Raw genomic sequence first — 21,009 nt, forward strand, 5'->3', positions numbered from 1 at the left:
AATAAAGCATTTTGTACTTTTTACCTATGGCTTGGTGCTGCTGTTGTATTCTTGTGATTCAAAGCAGAATGAGTAGTTTTCACTCAGAACTAGAAAAGTAGGATTTTTGACTTGACGTAAAAAACTCACTAGGAGTGCATTAAAAAGACTTAGAAGTAGTCAGGTACATAGGGTTATGCGGTTGCTTTCAGGGGACGGGACTGGACATCCTGTAAGGGTGTCAGCCCAGTCCAACCACTCTTTCTCCCAGCATGCCTGAGTTTTAGAGTAAGCAATAATAGTAGTGGATCATAAGAAAAACAGAAGGGAGGGACCTGTGTCCCAAATATACTCCAAGGAAAGGATTTTTTAGTAAGAAATCCTATTTTCTTAACTGTACATTACGGTCACAAGCAAAATAATCAGGTACATAGGGGCGTTCAAAAGAATTTCAACTGAGGGGTGGGAGACAGCAAATGAAGGCTAAAAGGCTTATGAAAGATAAAGATTACCAGAGTCGCCTGAAGAACCTTATGACCGAAGCTTGCATCAGTTGAAGCCTGGACATTCATCTGGTAAACCTTAAAGTGGTTCTAAACTTAAAACATTTTTTACATTAATGCATTCCCTTTGACAGTCTGACACTGAGGGTGTGAGTGCAAAAATTAAAATAACTAACATATCTGACTGTATGCTACTGTACTGCTATCTATGATATGATGGTCCAAAGACATACAGTTGTGCTCATAAGTTTACATACATTTTTTTCACTCATGGTTAGCGTTTGGCTGAAGCCATTTATTATCAATCAACTGTGTTTACTCTTTTTGAATCATAATGGCAACAGAAAATACCCAAATGACCCTGTTTAAAAGTTTACATACCCTGGTGATTTTGGCCTGATAACATGCACACAAGTTGACACAAAGGGATTTTAATGGTTATTAGGCCTCATGCACACTGGACGTTAAAATAACGTTATAAAAACGCCAGTAGCTTTGCAGTGAGTTTTTCAACTTTTTTCAATGTTTTTGCAATAGCGATTTTTAGCGTTTATTAGCGTTTTTCCGTGTTAGTGTTTTGTTTTTTTAAGAAAAAAAAATTATTATTTTTTCAATGGATGAAAAACGTTAAAAACCCTGGTGAGCGATGTTTTTGAGCCCTTATCAGCGTTAGAGCGTTTTTACAGCTGAAACTGAAAATGTCTCTCAGAACCCACTAGTCTTGGGTTTTTTTGTTACTACTCAAAAACGCCACTGCCCAAAACTGCTGATAACAGCCTATGTGTGCATGGACACATAGGATAACATGATGGAGAGTTTAATTACTGTAGAAAAAAAACATCTATTGCCAAAAACAGCTGCTGTAAAAACATCCAAAAACGTCCAGTGTCATGAGGCCTTAAAGGTTACCATCCTCACCTGTGATCCGTTTGCTTGTAATTAGTGTGGGTTTAGTGTGGGTTTATAAAAGGTCAATGAGTTTCTGGACTCCTGACAATCCTTGCATCTTTCATCCAGTGCTGCACTGATGTTTCTGGATTCTGAGTCATGAGGAAAGCAAAAGAAATCTCAAAGGATCTGCGGGAAAAGGTAGTTGAACTGTATAAACAGGAAAGGGATATAAAAAGATATCCAAGGAATTGTGAATGCCAATCAGCAGTGTTTAAACTCTAATCAAGAAGTGGAAAATGAGGGGTTCTGTTGAAACCAAACCACAGACAGGTAGACGAACTAAAATTTCAGCCAGGAAAATAGTTTGGGATGCAAAGAAAAACCCACAAATAACTTCAGGTGAAATACAGGACTCTCTGAAAACATGTGGTGTGGCTGTTTCAAGATGCACAATAAGGAGGCACTTGAAGAAAGATGGGCTGCATGGTCAAGTCGCCAGAAGAAAGTAATTACTACGCAAATGCCCCAAAGTATCCCGTTTACAATATGTCAAAGAGCACAGAGGCAAGCCTCAAACCTTCTGGCACAATGTCATTTGGAGCAATGAGACCAAAATTAAGCTTTTTGACCACAACCATAAACACTACATTTGAAGAGGAGTCAACAAGGCCTATGATGGAAAGGTACACCAATCCTACTGTGAAACACGGAGGTGGATCGCTGATGTTTTGGGGATGTGTGAGCTACAAAAAAGGCACAGGAAATTTGGTCAAAATTGATGGCAAGATGAATGCAGTATGTTATCAAAAAATACTGGAGGAACATTTGCATTCATCAGCCAGGAAGCTCCGCATGGGACGTACTTGGACATTCCAACATGACAATGATCCAAAACACAAGGCCAAGTCGACCTGTCATTGGCTACAGCAGAATAAAGTGAAGGTTCTGGAGTGGCCATCTCAGTCGCCTGACCTCAATATCATTGAGCCACTCTGGGGAGATCTCAAAAACGTACAGTTAATGCAAGACAGCCAAAGATTTTACAGGAACTGGAGGCTTTTTGCCAAGAGGAATGGGCAGCTTTACCATCTGAGAAGATAGAGAACCTCATCCACAAATACCACAAAATACTTCAAGCTGTCATTGATGTTAAAGGGGGCAATACACGGAATTATGAACTGGAGTATCTAAACTTTTGATCAGGGTCATTTGGGTAGTTTCTGTTGTGATTATGATTTAAATAGAGTAAACACAGTTGATTGATAATAAATGGCTTCAGCCAAACATTAACCATGAGTGAAAGAAAAGTTTTTGTGTTATCATTCATATTCTCTGAAAAATGGCCAAGTCATAAATTCTGCCAGGGTATGTAAACTTATGAGCACAACTGTAGTTCTGCCTCATGCAGGAAAAATATTTACTTGTAATGGTCTGGAGTAGAATTGGGAAGATGGAATGGCCTTGATGGAGGTCACTATTAGGACCTTGTGACCCAACAAACCAGGGCAAGCTTGGTTTTGCAGGTGAGTTGGATATGATGGTCCAGAGACTAAGCTCCCATCTTTTGCAGTCAGAATGGTAAGTTGCAATGAAATGTTGAGTTGCAACAGTCTGGAGTGGAATTGGGCAATACGAAATTGCCTCCTAGGAGGCCACCATTAAAAAACATGGAACCCTCATGCAAAAGTAGGGGGTGGATGTCTTTTGGACTGCTGATTTCAAACATGAGACTAAAGGAGCAGCAGTTTGTCCTAAGTGAGAAAAACTTTGGACAGAGCCGCATGCAGAATCGAGCACAGATGCTTCAAGGGTTTAAATGGTCCCAGTGCTACTTTCTGGAGATTCGTGATCCACCTGAAATTCCAAATGGTCTGGACAATCTGTTGAATTTATGGCTGACAGAACCTAAGCTGACTGTTCTTGCAGAAGATGATCGTCCAGATATCTCATCACAGGAATGCCCTGACAGAGAAGCAGGGCGAGAAGCAGAACTAGCACATTCGTGAAAACCCAAGGCACAGTGGACAAATCAAAGTAAGGGATGACAAACTGATAATGTTGCAAGCCCACAGCAAAATACAGAAAGCAAGGGTTCTCTATAAATATTTGAGCCAGGAGGGTCCTCTGCATGTGTACCAAAAGAAGGACCATTCTAGTAATTTGATGAATAATATCTGCCAGCTTGTTAACACAATAGATCAGGGCAACAGGCAAGAGCTTCAGTTATAAGACAGAAGGATCTATCAGGATAGAACTAGGATCCCCAGAAAAGTTCTTGGACCAGACATGTGCAGATGGAAATAGTTTTAATGATAAGTTGCAGGCAGGGCCTGCAAGTGAAAAGAATACGTTCAAAAAGCTTCCAAGCTTTTATCCATAGGGTGTGTAAAGACTAGGCTGTCCTCCGCAGGTATAATTTAATATTTGGTAAGACAGGAGATGGCTGGGTCCACAACTCATCCTCAATAGAATATTCCTGGGCAAAGCACCTGGAAAGGGTGAAAATCTCTTCAGCATGAGACCAGTCATCGTACAAAACAGACTGCAAAAGTTAGTATACAGGAAAAGATTTGCAGGTTGGGGATTTTTTTTAAAGAATCCACGCCATTGACTTCTGGCATGATCCACACAGGCTTCTCCAGGTCAAGACGCATGCGCACTGCTTCAGTAAGAACCACAATGGGGTCCTTAAATTTTAGGGGAAACGTTAGTAGACAGTCATCAAAAATAGACTAGGATCAACCCTTATCCTCCTCAGGAGCAGCAGAAGCTGGAATAAAATCTAAGATGGATTCTGGAGGAGGGAATGTAGGTGCTTGCTTGCTGCCCCAGCATTCTGAGTCAGCCAACATGGCTGAATTCTTCCCCATAAACTCAGATACAGTAGCGAAAAAATACCACTCGATATAAGCAGCAGAAGGGAACCACCCCTTAAGGGGTTAAAGAAGCCATTGAGGAGGGTAGTAACTCAAGCAGTCCAGGGCTACTGGTGTCACACCACTTGGGGTGCACTGCAAACCCCCCAGGACTGTTGGCAGACTGTAAACCAGCAAGGTCCACAGGGCTAACAGTAAAATCAATAGAAGGAATCACCGCTCCAGGCAGGTGCATAGACCAACAGCCCTTACACACATCAGCAGGTGCCGTCCCAATCTGTGATCGTGGCAATAAGAAATGAAAGGCTGGGTGCACTTCAGTGATGTAGCTGATAATCATAACTGATCACTCAGATATGACTACGTTTAAGTACATTTTCGTGTGAAACGAGTTACCGGTCCTCTGTCCATATTGGGAGCTGTGAGGTTTGCATTTTATAGGCTTTGAAGATTTAAATAAACTTAGTTTACTACATCACCGAAGTGCGGCCAGCCTTCCATCTCTGTTTCCTTATTGCCACAGGGCTAACTCTTTTGCACCCATTGTCCTCCTTATTAATGCTGCAGGCGAGGGATACCCACAAGGGGTACGAACAATAACCCTTCCTGTTCTGACAGTGTAACACCACCTGTGAATAGTCACTTAGAGGCAGCAGGGAGCCCAGTTATGTCCTGGAGGATGTGCGCTAGAACTGTCGAGCTGTTAGTGGGACTGAGAGCCTGTCTGTATGTGTAGTCCAAAATGGCATGCACATGAACAGTACAATTCCCCAAGAAAGAAGCTGTGCAGGCTCTGTAGGTGCTCCTGGGCAGAGCAGTTAGAAAAAGGCACTGAATTTAAATGTGTTGTAGCGGCTACTTTGGACCCCTGAAGTCGTAGCTGGCGCTCCAGAGATTTAACCAAATAGGGGACTTAGATCAGCAATCTAGGATCCTAGAAGAGCTGAAGCTCTGACTTGCTGCAATAGTGGTTTTAGACTCTTGCGGTGCCTAGGAGCTAGATAGGTAGGATCTAGCAGACATGCCCCAATATCCAGCATTCTTCGCTCTTCCCTGTCAGCATACTCCCTCAGGAGTCTTCAGGGACAGGGTTCCCAGACAGGTGGATTACGGCTCTCTACCTGTAATGCACTCTTTGTCTAACTCATTACACTACACCAAGGATGCCTAGATGAGCTCTCAAGCAGAATTTAGTGCCCAAAGACACTTTTAATGCTAGATCTGCTTATTCCTAGTGGGGTCTGGATACAGCTTCCAGGGCAAATCTTGATAAATATAAAGGAAATAAAAAACTGAGGCATGCAGGGAGTAGGAAAGGTCACACTGGGTTGTTCTTACCTTACAGCTCATGACGGTCAGGGTACAATCTCTTGAAGGCAGCTGCATAACCTTATCTACCCATTTGTCCTGTGTCCCGTAATGTATGTGCTGATTGGGCAAATCTATCTATTCTATCATTTTTCTTCAGCACGTAAAACAATTTAGGCAAGTGAATAAAAAGTGAGAAGAAAAAAAAAAGCTTTCTTAATTTTTTTTTTTTTTTTTTACTTACAACATTTTTGTAGAAAAAGTATAGAATCATATTGGCAAGGCGAACATAACACCAGTGACCATGGACAAGTAGTAACTTCCTCAGGTGCTTGAAGTGAGACACTGCAAAGTCACTTGACATTACCGCCTGCAATACACAAACAAAAATATCAATAAATAGAAAATGCGATATCCTGCTCCACTGCATGGTATAAGTAGCTGATTGTACATTCCCTATCTATTAATAACTGTAATAATTACGATTGGTTGTTGTGTTTTGATTTCTAAACTTATAACTTTAGTTCATCTAAATTGCAAATTAGCCACACTACAGCCAAATTTAACGTGAATTACATGAACACATGCTACTTATATAACCAAGTATTAATTAGCACAAATACACCTGCTAATTACATATACAGACTAATAACATTATGCAATTCCTATCTTGATTGCCACAAACGTATATATTATCATATTTAATCACACCTTAGAATAAAGGCGTTGAGCTACACATAAGCAAGTGATTATGCATGTGTGGGTCTGTGTTTTTTTTTTTTTTTGTGCTATAAATAAAATGCATATCTCATATCTAAGATGAAAAAGACAAATCAGTTTCTACATTGGTATGCCACCCAGGGCAACTCATACATAAAGATGATTGTGCTGCAGCTAGAGGGCATCAATAAATCCATGTTCATAGGCCAAGGATGCAATAATGTGGCCACAGAAAATGAGAAAATATGAAAACTGCTGTGATGGAGTTGTTTTTCTGAAAATGCTTGATGCCTTTTGTTATGCTAATCAAATAGCTTCAGTATTTTCTGAGTAACAGACCCAGACATGTATGCAGATCATAAGTTAAAGTAGTATTAAACGTTGAGCATTTTTTATCTTCATGCATTAAGCACAATAAAATAAGGCAGTATGTAAGCTTGGAGAAGAAGTTGGGTGGGGGGGCGGGTTGATGGAGGATCAATGTAGTGCCTTGCTGCTGATCACTTTCACTGTGCAAGCGATGCAGTCCCCCATCCCCATGAGGTTCCAGAGGGTGTCCTGCCATACCAGGAGTCCAGGACCACATCAATAGGCTTTAATATGGTGGGGGGAGACTGAAGAACATCCAGTCTTTGATCTCCTATGCCCAGAATGAAACTGGAAGCAATGAGGCATAAGTCACTTCCAGTTTTTGAGTTGTCAGCCTCTGGCTGATACAGCCTGAGAAGCATATAGCATTAGTGGGCAAGGGAGACATTTTTTTTTTTTAGACCCCCAATGTCTCCACAAAGAGTACCCACCACCTGCCCAATGCTATTGCACCGGGGTTTGTTAACCTTTTGTGTAATAAAGATAAATTAAAAACAAATTATAATAAAATGTATTAAAAATAAAATGAACCGTAACCCCCTGTTGCCCCGCACACACCCACAAATCCAAATGCTCACTCATGGTGCGCATGTGTATGTAAACCAAGGTTGCACCACACAGGTGAGGTATCCCCACAAATGTTGGAGTGAGAGCAGCAAATTCTAGTGCCAGAGCTCACAGTTAACTCTAAACTGATGGATTTTAAAGCGTCACCTATAGAGATTCTTGGATACCATTGTTTTTTGCAATATCATGGGCACACACAATTTTAAGACTTGGCATATTTGGTATCCATTTACTCATCTTTTATATTTTACAAAAAAACTGGGTATTATATTGTGTTGTGTGAACTAAATTTCATATTTTTTTATTCATTTAAATATATTTTTTCCTGAAAACATGCGTTTGATAAACAGTTGCGCAAATATCTTGCAACATAAAAGATTGCAACTGCTAGCTTATTATTTTACAAGGCTTCTGTTTTCAGAAAGAATTTTTTTGATTTAAAAATAGCTCTAGTACTGAAGTAGTTAAAGGATAAGTTCGCCTTTGGGAGCATGTTACACATTATACCCATATTAAGGGTGTAACGTGCAATATGCTTCAGCAGTCCCAACCCCTGATTCCGACCCTGTGAGAGCGGGCAAATGTTCTTCTCCCCACGCTTGCTTTCACAATTTAAAAAGAGCATGGCCACACGAGGTTCTGCCCACAAAGCTGTGTCATTCATTCACAGAGTTCTCTGAATGAAAGAACTACAACTACCATCTGCCACTGTGACAAATGGCTTGTAGTTCTCAATGAACTGAGAGGGTGCTAGTGAGTGCTCTCGTAATTTACTTATCTTCCTGCTCTTTAGTAACTGTCTGTTCATATGGGAGGTATGACCAGACAGCTATACTGAGATTCTGCAGGACCCTGGCATTGCACCCGTGATCATGGGTGCAATGCTTTTCAGACTTCTGCAGGAAAAAATAATAAATGCACTTTTTTTTTTCTGCAGAAATATGTGCATTTATTATATTTTCCCAAGAGATGAACTTAGCCTTTAAGCACACTTATTTCTCTTATAACCTCTCCAATGCAATTTGGGTCAAAGTTCAGTTTGCATCCATGCATTGTCATATGCAGATATGCGGATCCTATACATCCTAATTGACATGGGAACTACAACCAAAAACCACTCTACATGGGTGTTAGTGGCACTAACTTCACAGCAGTAATGCTAAAAAATGCTGCATACTGACAGTAGGGAGTTCTGTTTGGCATCCCTGTAAAAACACTCTTCCCAAGCATACATAAAATAAGAAGTTTGTTAATTGGGGTTCTAATTTTAAAGTCATACAAGTTAATAGTCTGATTTTAGTTGGTGGAAGTTAAACAGTACCTGCATGCCTTCTTGGCCAGAAATGCCAATCCCAACGTCAGCTACCTGAATCATGCTCACATCATTAGCCCCATCACCTTGAAACATAAAATTAAAGTGGGGTAAAGAAAATTGAAAAAAACAAACAAAAACAAAAAAAACCCATACATTTAAAAGGCAAACCAGTATAGGTATACTAACCGATAGCAAGAGTCATGACCTGCAAATTATTACGGACCAGTTTAACCACTTGGCTCTTTTGCAGCGGAGTTGCCCTGCAGCAGATGACAGATCTGCATTGCTTGGTGAGGCAGAGGAACTTTTGCTCTAGGGTTTCCTGCAGCGCAAACTCCAGGCTCTTTCCATCGATGATCAAGGCAAAGTGCTGATCTTTCTTCAAAGGGTCACTTGAGGTAACATGGCTTTCGATCTCAGCAATCATGTGGTTCATCAACACTTCACAAGTTCCCTGAAGTAGACCAGAGAGTGGAAGTGAGTGTATAGCTATAAACAGCACAATAAAGAGCTCATATGTCATGTCCAGTGCAGGTGGGGAAATGTACATTATCTTTGCTGAAATGTACATAGAGTAGACATTGTGTACTTATACAGGGTGCTGTCAAATGTGAACTTTCTAGAAATAAAAAAAAAATACATCAGGGGTGCTCAATGTGGCCCACGAAGCCCTCTGATGTGGCCAACGACCTCAAACTAGGGGAGCGCATGCCCATGCTCTGGGATCGCATTTCGGCAAGCCCAGATTTTGATCAACGAGTTGCTGAACCAACATCCCAGAGCATCATAATGCATGGAGCTGGAAGAGGAGGAAACAGGACCAGCATAAGTGGATGCTTCCTCTGTTGCACCGGCTCCTGTCCCACGCTGAGTGATACCAAGAGCACTTCGCCAGGGAGTTTTCTAGCAGCCTGGAGAGTGATGCCAGCAGAAGCTATAAGAGAGAAAAAGGTCAGTGTATTAGACATCACATACACTGCACTTTTGCAATGGGCATATTAGCACTTATAAAAAGGGTTATTAGGCTGCTTTCACACTGATCCGCGGGTGCAGAATAGTGCACCTGTGGCTTTCCTGTGGGTTAGGTGCACTGAGCCATAGACTTCCACTATATCTTGCGGATTTAGTACACTTTCAGAAAGGGTTTGACAGCCCCCATATACTTATGCAAATATGCAAAACATATACTCAGCAAATATTTCCTTTAAAATAGCTTTATACTCACATTGTCTAGTCTGCTCAGAGTCAGAATTTTGTCCCCGTGTTCCAGCAGCTTGCAGGCATAGGCAATATTTACTGCCGTTTCTTCCTTGTCCCCAGTAAGCATCCAGATTTTAATAGCAGCTTCTCTCAAGGACTTGATTGTAGCTGGAACTCCTTCCTGCAGACGATCCTCTATTCCAGTGGCCCCTAAAAGTTTGAGGTTTTTGGAGAATATAACATTTAAACCACAGAGTACACTAAATTCCAGGGGCAACAGGACTTGACTTATAAAAAAAGCCAAGGGGAGCAAAAAACATTCCTGCTTTTAGTCAAGGGAATGTGAATTGTTTTGAAAATGGGTTTTATGTACTTGCTATAAAAATAATTTTCTCCAAGTTTCTAAGCTCATCAAAATGGCACAGCTGAGATCTTGAATTCTAACTGCTTGGTTATAGCACCACCTTCAGGAGTAGGAAACTAGCCAAAAAAAAAAGCCTACGGACAGCCACTGATGGTGGCCAAACCCTCCATCTTTTAGATACAGCTCAGTCACAAGGACTCCACAGAGAACAACCGATCATGGAGGGCCAAAACACAACCAGAGGGGTGGGTGCTGTGCTCTTCAATGAATAAGTCTATGGTGAGTACAAACATCTCCTGAAGGTGGTGCTATAACTCCCAGACCAAGACCTGGACTGTGCCCTTCAATAAGCTAAAGAGAAACATATTTTAGAGCCCACCTTTAGACGGAATCCCTAGCCAACTTAATTTAAAAAAACAATTCTCAGTATTATACATACATACACACACACACACACACACACACACACACACACACACACACACCCCTTTTTCCTAGCCATTCACAAGCAGGGCCCACTTTTCTTTTCTCCTTTGGTGGGTTGTCCTCAAAACTGAAGAGAACCCTGCTCATGTTATGATGTCAGTGCCATTCTTAGGAGCACTGTGCTGTGAGCCCAGGCTGTGATGATTACGCAAGCCTAGAGAGAGTATGTCTAACATTCTAGGCTCAGGACAAGGGTTAAATAACAACGAGTCTTATTCAACCCAAGAGGAACGTTGCTGAAGGGTGCAGCTAAGTGTCTGTGGGTACAGTGTTGGAGAAGGATGAGTATTGCAGCAAAAGCTGCTTGCTTATTTTATTTTAACAAGTGCGGAGTACTGTATATACTCGAGTATAAGTCGTTCCGAGTATAAGTCGAGGCCCTAATTTACCACAAAAAAATGGGAAAAACTTACTGACCCGAGTATAAGACGAGGGTGAGAAATGCACAGCTACTGTAAGTGGAAAAGAGGGTCAACAATGCCCATTTGTAGCCTCACTGTGCCCATTTGCAGCCATAGGTCCCCCAAACTTCAAACTCGGTAGTTAAGTGTCCCTAGATGCCCCCTAGCTTCAGCCAAAATTTGGGGTCTCTGAACCCAAAGTGTCCCGAAATGACATTGCTGCAGATGGACACAGTTGACCGAAGAGGAACTAGCACCATAAAATATCCAAAGCTGGGATTTCTAGCACCAAGTGCCCCGAGATACAGGGCACCAAAAATCGGTTCAGAAAATGTCAAGCACTTTTCTGCAGCAGAGAATGACATTTTCCGAACCTATTTTGGGGCCCCGTATTTCAGGGCCACTTGGTGCTAGGAACCCCAGCTTTGGATATGTTATGGTACCAGCTCCACTGGGTTTGCACACCGAATTTGGGGTTCCTAGCATTAAGTGACCCTGAGATACGGGGCCCCAAAATCGGTTCAGAAAATGTCAAGCACTTTTCTGCAGCAGAGAATGACATTTTCCGAACCGATTTTGGGGCCCCATATCTCAGGGCCACTTGGGGCTAGGAACTCCAGCTTTGGATATGTTGTGGTACCAGTTCCACTGGGTTCGCACACTAAATTTGGGGTTCCTAGCACCAAGTGGCCCTGAGATACGGGGCCCCAAATTCGGTTGGGAAAATGAAATTTTTTGCTGCAGAAAAGTGCTTGACTCGAGTATAAGTCGAGGGGGGCACTTTCAGCACAAAAAAATGTGCTGAAAAACTCGACTTATACTCGAGCATATACGGCAATTCATATTTTTATTTCTTAAGAAAAGCTGGGGTTAGATTTTAAAGGGTCTTCCAGGTTAAATAAAGAACTGAAAAGCGTTAAGAACTGGTCCCCCAGCGTATCTAATCACATTCCCCCTTCCTCTGATGTTTGTCAGGCTAGGAATGGTGGCTGTTGGAAAGACATCTTCATATCTTTACCTTTGTTACTAAAAGGGTCTTGTCCCGGGAATAGCTCTATTTACATCCAGCAATTTGCTTTTCTCATTTGCTGCCTTGGACATGTAACAGTGTCTGCTAAAAAGAATAATGGGCTCTGGAAGAATGCTTTGCTTTGCTGTGTTTCCTAAGAGAACAATAAAATACTGCCACCATGGAACCATTGTGGAATGCCTCCATGTAAAGAGACACAATCATTCTTCCATGTTGCCCATTCAGAGTATATTAATACTATCTCCCAATAGCCCAACTTTGCCGTTTAAAAGTTTTACTCACTCATGCACTTTACCTAGGGTGGTCCATCGTGAGAATAAAGCTCCAATGTCAGAGCTTACCTGGTTTGGAGACTTCACCATCTCCACTTGGAAGTGTTCAGAACTGGTGACTGGCTACTCAAGAGCGGGCACTGTCCCATGGCGAAAGTCACATGCTCTATTAGTGAGGGGCTCTGACAGAGCAGAAAGGTGGCGATTAAGTGTAGATCAATCAATATAACTTGCTGGGGGGGGGGGGGGGGGGGATGCTAGACGTCAATGTCTTCAATTTTCTTAGTGTAAACAGTGGCCGCATGGCTTAGAAACCACCAGAGAGCACTGTCTGAGACAAGATTCCTATCTTATCTTCTTGTGGTATGATACTGGCAAATATACAGTGCCTTGAAAAAAGTATTCGTGCCCCTTGAAATTTTCCACATTTTGTCATTTTACAACCAAAAATGTAAATGTATTTTATTGGAATTTTATATGATAGAACAACACAAAGTGGCACATAATTGGGAAGTGGAAGGAAAATGATAAATGGTTTTAGAAAATTTTTTACAAATATCTGAAAAGTGTGGTGTGCATTTGTAGTCAGCCCCCCTTTACTCTGATACCCCTAACTAAAATCTAGTGGAACCAATTGCCTTCAGAAGTCACCTAATTGGTAAATAGAGTCCACCTGTGTGTAATTTAATCTCAGAATAAATAAAGCTGTTCTGTGATGCCCTCAGAGGTTTGTTAGAGAACCTTAGTAAACAAACAGCATCACGAAGGCCAAGGAACACACCAGACAGGTCAGGGATAAAGTTGTGGGGAAGTTTAAAACTGGGTTAGGTTTTAAAAAAATATCCCAAGCTTTTAACATCTCATGGAGCATGGTTTAATCCATCATGCGAAAATGGAAAGAGTATGGCACAACTGAAAACCTACGAAGACATGGCCGCCCACCTAAACTGACAGGCGGGCAAGGAGAGCATTAATCAGAGAAGCAGCCTGGAGGAGCTGCAGAGATTCACAGCTTAGGTGGGAGAATCTGTCCACAGGACAACTATTAGTCATGCACTCCACAAATCTGGCCTTTATGTAACAAGAAGAAAGCCACTGTTGAAAGAAAGCCAAAAGAAGTCCCGGATGCAGTTTGCGGGAAGCCATGTGGGGGACACAGCAAATATGTGGTCTGGTGCTCTGGTCAGATTAGAACCAAAATTATGCCGCGTACACACGAGCGGACATTACGGCGGACTTTGCCCGGCGGACTTTTCGATGTACTTTCCGACGGACTTTCTGAATGAACGGACTTGCCTACACACAATCCACCAAAGTCCGTCGAATTCGTACGTGATGACGTACGACCGGACTAAAACAAGGAAGTTCATAGCCAGTAGCCAATAGCTGCCCTAGCATGGCTTTTTGTCCGTCGAACTAGCATACAGACGGCGGACTTTTCGACCGGACTCGATTTCAACGGATAAATTTTAAACAAGTTTCAAATCTAAGTCCGTCCAACTTTTGAGAAAACAAAGTCCGCTGGAGCCCACACACATCGAATTGTCTGACGAAATCCAGTCCGCCGGGCAAAGTCCGCCGTAATGTCCGCTCGTGTGTACGCGGCATTAGACTTCTTGGCCTAAAAGCAAAACACTATGTGTGGCGGAAAACTAACACTGCACATCACCCTGAATACACCATCCCCACAGTGAACCATGGTGATTGCAGAATTGTTGTGGGGATGCTTTTCTTTAGAAGTGATAGGGTAACTGGTCAGAGTTGATGGGAAGATGGATGGAGCCAAATACAGGGCAATCTTAGAAGAAAATCTGTTAAGAGTCTGCAAAAGACTTGGGACTGGGGCGGAAGTTCACCTTCCAACAGTACAATGACCTAAACATACAGCCAGAGCTACAATGGAATGGTTTAGATCAAAGCATATTCATGTGTTAGAATGGCCCAGTCAAAGTCCAGACCTAAATCCAATTGAGAACCTGTGGCAAGACTTGAAAATTGCTGTTCACAGACACTCTCCATCCAATCTGACAGAGCTTGAGCTATTTTGCAAAGAAGAATGGGCAAAAATGTCACTCTCTAGATGTGCAAAGCTGGTAGCCACATACCCAAAAAGACTCGCAGCTATAATTTAAGCTAAAAGTGGTTCTACAAATTATTTACTCAGGGGGGCTGAATACAAATGAATGCTGCACTTTTCAGATATTTGTAAAACATTTTGAAACCCATTTATCATTTTCCTTCCACTTCACAATTATGTGCCACTTTGTGTTGGTCTATCACATAAAATGCCAATAAAATGCATTTACGCTTTTGGTTGTAACATGACAAAATGTGGAAAATTCCAGGGGGCATGAATACTTTTTCAAAGCACAGTATGCATTAAAATTATAGGAGATGTGAGCCTTGTTTTTAACGTGAAGTGAGAAAAACATAGGTAGCTATTGCAGGCCTTTTTCTGATAATTAGCTGCCTAATGCCCCGTACACACGAGCGGATTTTCCCGTTGGGAAAAAACTTGGATGTTTTTTCCCGACGGAATTCCGCTCAAGCTTGCCTTGCATACACACGGTCACACAAAAGTTCTCTGAACTTTCAACCGTCAAGAATGCGGTGACGTACAACACTACAACGAGCCGAAAAAATTAAGTTCAATGCTTCCGAGCACGCAAATTGTTTCCGAACATGCGTAGGAATTTTGCGCATCAGAATTTGTACAGGCGATCGCATTTTCGGATAGGAACTTTTCCTGACCGAAAAATAGAGAACATGCTCTCAATTTTTGCTGGCTGGAATTCCGCCAGCAAAAGACTAATGGAGCATACACACAGTCGCATTTTCCGACAAAAAGCTCTCATTGGAGTTTTGCTGGCGGAATTTCCGATCGTGTGTACGCGGCATAAGTGCCAAGCTGATCTTATGACTTCAGTATCTTCAGAATCACCATTCTGGAAAACAATATTTACACGAAGTACTAAAGTACTGAAGCAGAAGGATCAACATGAGCCAGGGAAGTAGCATGTCAGGAGTTTGGCAGTGACCAAACTCATCGCTCATGACATGTTGGTATCGTGGTATGGTCTTCAAAACAGATTACAACCCAAAATACAAAGAAGTGGAGAGCCACCTGTCGAACACATTATAACCCTTGTATACACTTTTTCTCCTAAGCAATTTAAGGCCGGCCATAGACGGAGCAGGTTGCTTCCTCTGATTGGCTGAGACAGAGAAGCAGGCAGAGGACATAATGATCTGTACCCCAGCCAATCAAAGGAAGCTTTGTATTCAATTCATAAAAATGCAGAGCTTCCTGTGAATGGCTGAGCAGCACTCAAGCCCAACTTGATTTTGTTCCGGAAATGGAACGTGAAGTTCTCGTATTGATGCCAGAACACAGCACTGTATACTGTATGTAGTGAACTTGGGTAGATTCAGCCTGCCCCATACATGGTTTTGAATCTCGGCAGGTTCCTGCTGAACCCGCCGAGCTTTGAACCGGCTATGGCTGGCTTAAGGGAATATATGTGAGGTTTTTATCAGCAATACATAAAGCACGCAGAGATAGATAGTGAACAAACACTTACAGGGTTGAAACTACTCAATCCATTAAACTGCTTGACTCCATATCTGTAGGTAGAATCTGAAAATGGCCATGTTACCTTTTATGTGAAAGAACTAGAGTTTCTATAAAAACATGTCCTTTTAGTAACCTCACCAGCCTGTTATGCCTTTACAAATATCTGATCTGGATATTCAGAAACCTGTGCAGGTTATACAAGATGTAGAAGAACAGACTTACCAAGAAGGGTAAGATTGGTTTCCAGCCTGAGAGCAGACTCATACAGCAGCTCTTCTCGATTGTCAATACTGGTCTCTGCTAGAAAATGGGACTGTAACCATTCGGCATACTCTCCGTCATTCATCACCTGCACAAAACAGACCAGAAGTAGATTTACAAACACATTTTAAAACTACAGGTTCACGTTTTATAAAACACACCAATTTAGGGGCTGGATAGTGTTACCATATGTTCCTGAAATTAAAAGCTGAACTCCAGGCACTAACATTGTATTACTGAAATATATTCTTCTACAGTCATAAAGAAAATCCAATTTGTGTGCCCCAAATGCTTTTGTAAACCCTTGTAAAAGTAGCAGAGACCCAGCAGGCTCCACCCAATGAAGGCTGAAAATAACAGGATGGGGCGGGGACGAGACCAGTCGCCCTGCACAAGGAGCGAGAACACAGATCTGGAAGAAATGCTCAAAGCGCACCAAGATCCAACTAAGAATACACATACCTCTTGTGTTTGGACATTTGTAGGCCTGTTTATTTAGTGGCATCGTTAGCATAACTTTAGTAAAACATATATTTTTTTTTGGAGGGGGTAAACCGCACTGGGTATTTTAATACCGCACTGAGATAGGGGCAATTTGTCCCAGCATAATTTTAAAATGGCCCCTGGCCTCATCAGCTCAAGGTGGGGCTGCAGGCGGAAACAGTGCCAAAATCCAGACCTGGAGATGAATGAATCTTATGGGTATGCCAACAATTTAAAGCGGGGTTCCACCCAAATTTTGAACATTATCTCTATGCATTCTCTTCCTTGCCTAGATGCTGACATGCTGTGTAAAAAAAATTAAATCGCCGTAATTACCTTTTTTTTTCTAATCTTCTTAGCACTTCCTGGTTTTCCTCCCATGGGAGTAGGCGTGTTTCTAGCCTCTCCCAGACCTCCCACAGTCCCCTGGGAGCTAGTCTCAGGCTTCCCAGCATGCATTGTGCAACAGCGTCATCACAACATCTCGGTGAATGCTGGGAGCACAGCATTCACCGCATCCAGGAAATACATGCTTGTGGGCTTCAAATGCCCACAATGAAGATGGAAACCGCCTTCAGTGAATTTTATAAGTTATTCTTTACAACGAAATCGGACACAGGCGGACTTATTACACAGAACATGTGAGTAGATAATCATGAGAAGAAAAGTTTGTGAATGAACTCCAAAAAAAAAAAAAAAACGATAGATAGGTGGACCCCCGCTTTAATACTCATTGGCAGGTTTATGTTGCTAGTCTTAGGACAGCATCTCATCCCATAAGTCTTATAATATTGTGTTCAATTATTACACATTTCTCCTTATGAACAATCTCTAAACGCTCATATGTATTCTGATTTGATGCAATATGACTATATCCAGAGCTCTGGAGCTCATGCTGTATATGCCTTTGTCTGTTCTTCAATAAAAATCTTTTGGCAATGGAAAGTCGCACTAATGTGGTAACATTTTAAAATCAGCAGACTTTACTAATTATATTTTGTGGTAAATATAAAAGGGTGCTGAAATTACGTAAAATTTATGTTGGGGAAAAAGTACAGGAAAATGCATTTTATTCTAGTTTTTTACTGTTTTACTATTTATTTCCAATAAAAGTCAAAGAATAAAAGTATATATGTAATATATCCAAATTTGTTACCAAATTAAAGCCCCATCTGTCCAGAAAAAAACAAAAAACAAAGAATAATATGTTAGGAAAGACTACACTAAAGTATAGTGCGTGGAACGGAGACATCACCAAAAACAGAGGAAAAAAACTGCTCTAAGGTTTAGGGAAAAAAATGGCCTGAGGACTTTGGGTTTGTGTTACTTTATTGATTTTGGGCCTAATTTTTTTCTGAATGAATACAAGGCTGAGACAGAGAAGCAGGCAGATGACATCACAATCTCTACCTCAATCAATCAAAGGAAGCTTTGTATTCATTCAAAAAAATAAAAAGCTTCCTGTGAATGGCTGAGCAACATTCAAGCCCAACTTGGTTTTGTTCCAGAAATGGGACAGGAAGCTCTTGTATCGGTGCCAGAACACAGCACTGTATATTGTATGTAGCAAAGGATGACAGCAGCCACATTTCTTAGTGATGGAAATAGTTCCAAGCTGGCCCAAAGCAACAATTTAAAGTATTTGTTAACCCATTTTTATAAGTCACTGCCAGCCCCTCTATTAAAGGCTGGCATAGCACACTATGTAAGTTGTTTTAAAAAACAAGGTTTGTAAATACCATTTTTGAGCTGTCTTCAGGCCGGTCACATGACTCATTTACAATGCTCATTTTTTTAAAACAACTTACATAGTGTGCTATGCCAGCCTCTAATAAAGGGGCTGGCAGTGACAATTTTAATTTATTCTTTTTCAATAATAGCGGCGCGGGGGGGGGGAGGGGGCAGACACAGAGAGGGAGATGACAGGCAGGAAGGAGGGGGTGAGGAGGAGGGAGGAGAGCAGAGGGGACAGCAGCGTATGATGCAGGGACGTACTCTGACCATGGTAGTCAGGGCTCAGCAGCCCTGATTCTTGTGGTCAGCGCAGAGAGGGGATGCAAGAAATGGCAGGTTCAGGGAGGTTTTTTTTTTTTTCATTACAGTTTAGAGGGGGGCAGATTAAACAGCATTGTGCTGTGTAATCTGCTTTAAGGGACCAGGATCTGTATTTTTTTGGGGGGGTTAACTAACACGTTAAAGTAAATCAGGCTGTAGATTTGCAATTTTCTTTCCTGCAAACATTGCAGGAAGAAAAAAAAAAGCAAAAAAAAAAAAAAAAAAGCTCTCTATTCCCCCCATCAACACAATCAGTAATGATAGGGAAATCACTACCGCAGAGCTATTGTGTTCTTGCTGATGGGGAATCCATTGTTGCTGGGGGGTCTTATGTTGCTGGAAGGGACCTACTGTTGAGGGAGAGGTCTATTTTTACTGGCTGCTGGAAGATCTATTGATGCTGGCTGCTGGGAGATCTGTTGTTGCTGCTGGGAGGGGGGGTCTAATGTTGCTTGGGTGGTTATTTTGTTACTGGGTGTGATATTTTGTTGTGGGTGGTTCACTGTTGCTGCAGGGAATCTATTGTTGTTGGGGTGGAGTCCATTGTTGCTGGGGGAGTCTATTGTTGTGTGGGGATCTATTGCTGGGATTCTATTGTTCCTGGTTGCAGGGGATCTATTTTACTGCTTTTCTTTTCATCATTAACATGTTGTTACATACAAATGATTTAGCACCACAAAATGATACTTAGTTCTGTATTCTCTAAAAGAAGAAGTACTGGTAGGTGGGTAGGGGGTGGAATCAAGAGATGGTGGTCAGAGGTGGGTAGGGGGCAGAGACAAGGGGTGACTCAGACGAGGGGGGGGGGAGTTCCTGCACCTATTCTCCGAGAAAAAAAGCCCTGACTCTAATGATTTATGGTATGCAGGTAACAGGTACATTTTACAAGTGGAGAGAACATTTCAAACTCCTTGTTGGGCTTAGGTTTCAGGTAAGATAATGCTATGTGCACATAACTTATATACAAACAGGCTGCCAACTACTATAATCGGAATTACGGAACAAATTGTAGAAATGTGAAAAAAGAAAAAAAAAAAAATCAAAGCTCATCTTTACCTTTTTAGCAATACATAAAGTGCGGAGTCCGCTTCTGGCATATCTATCTAAATGTCTTTGTGTTAACATTCGGATGTCAGTTTGCAAGACGTCTGTTTTGTTATCTAAAAGCACAATATATGCAACACAAGATTCATAAAATGAACTTAATATACACATTGGCATATTCTACAATAAATATATTCAGTCCATATTCCTCAATTTAAGTTTCACAGGGATATTGGTTAAAGAAAAAAATACAGCATTGTTCGATGATGGTAAACTTATTGAGCGAGGCATGAGAAACCCCACCCCCCACCCCTGTGTGGTCTGGCACCTACCCCATTCTAGGTGGTGGGCAGGGGCTCGTCAGTTCGCCTCACGTTTTGGGCAATTGGGAAACGGGTCTCTCAACCCACTTTTTGATTGGCAGGGAGGAGATTTAATGTGAAAATAGCGAATTTTCATTCGCTATTGTCACACAACTGGGTGGGCTCGGGGTGCAGTGCCCTGCGCCCCGAGCCCACCCTTTTTTGAAGCCTATTAGAGCCTCTGGCTCTAATCACGTGCTTCAACCCCCCCCCCCAAAAATTGGAAGCCATATTCCAGCATCCTGTATGTAGATCAGGGGGCGGGACGCATGGATTGGGGGGCGGCACCCATGCACCCCTAGCAGACGGGCCGCCACTGGTTTTGGTGGGCATGACTAGTACATGAAGTGCATTTACAGTAAGTTAATATGGAACTACTAAAATTAGCAGTGTCTATTTAGAAGTGCAGTGGTCAACGTTCAAGATACAGGGGGCCTCAACCAGCACCCTTGACATCACCAAGAGACCACACATAATATTCAGTATACTATGTGATACTACAAAAGACTATAATGGAGACTTCAGACATACTACAGTAAATGGTCAAGACTGCAGATATGCTAAAAACGACTGTCAGAAACTGTGAAAATCCTACAAGTGTGGTTAGAAACTGGACATATGTTGCAGAAGAGAGTCTGAGACTGGAGACATGTTACTATTGAAATCCACTGCCATTACAGTCTCTCTACAAATCAAAGCTCCAACTCACACAACTGACTGCTGGGGGTCAAAAGCCACACAGAAAGTATCAAAAGTTGAGCACCAGTGATTTGGAGCCATCAGGTGCCAATAATAAAATAACCACAAAACAGGGGGTCTTATCTTAAAGTGTCACTAAACCCACATCATAAAAAACTATCAATAAATGTATTACATGCCGTTCATACTCACTCAGTCACTATGAGATTTGTTTTTTCTGTATTCTGCAAAAAACCTGGTTGATCTTTCT

The 21,009-nt window shown here is 41.9% G+C and overlaps 1 protein-coding gene across 1 annotated transcript in view; it reads right to left on the reverse strand.

Moving 5' to 3' along the window:
- Positions 1–21,009, reverse strand: part of ATP10D (ATPase phospholipid transporting 10D (putative)) — a 139,569-nt gene that overhangs the window by 22,702 nt on the left and 95,858 nt on the right. The window contains exons 13-18 of the mRNA XM_073608486.1: positions 19,711–19,814; positions 16,078–16,204; positions 9,754–9,938; positions 8,715–8,982; positions 8,535–8,611; positions 5,802–5,927 (exon numbers count right to left, since the gene is read on the reverse strand). Of these exons, the coding sequence (XP_073464587.1) occupies positions 5,802–5,927; positions 8,535–8,611; positions 8,715–8,982; positions 9,754–9,938; positions 16,078–16,204; positions 19,711–19,814 (887 nt within the window). The remainder of the gene's footprint in view (positions 1–5,801; positions 5,928–8,534; positions 8,612–8,714; positions 8,983–9,753; positions 9,939–16,077; positions 16,205–19,710; positions 19,815–21,009) is intronic.

The sequence above is a fragment of the Aquarana catesbeiana genome, linkage group LG01 (assembly GCF_042186555.1).
Source record: "Aquarana catesbeiana isolate 2022-GZ linkage group LG01, ASM4218655v1, whole genome shotgun sequence".
NCBI classification, from domain to species: Eukaryota; Metazoa; Chordata; class Amphibia; order Anura; family Ranidae; genus Aquarana; species Aquarana catesbeiana.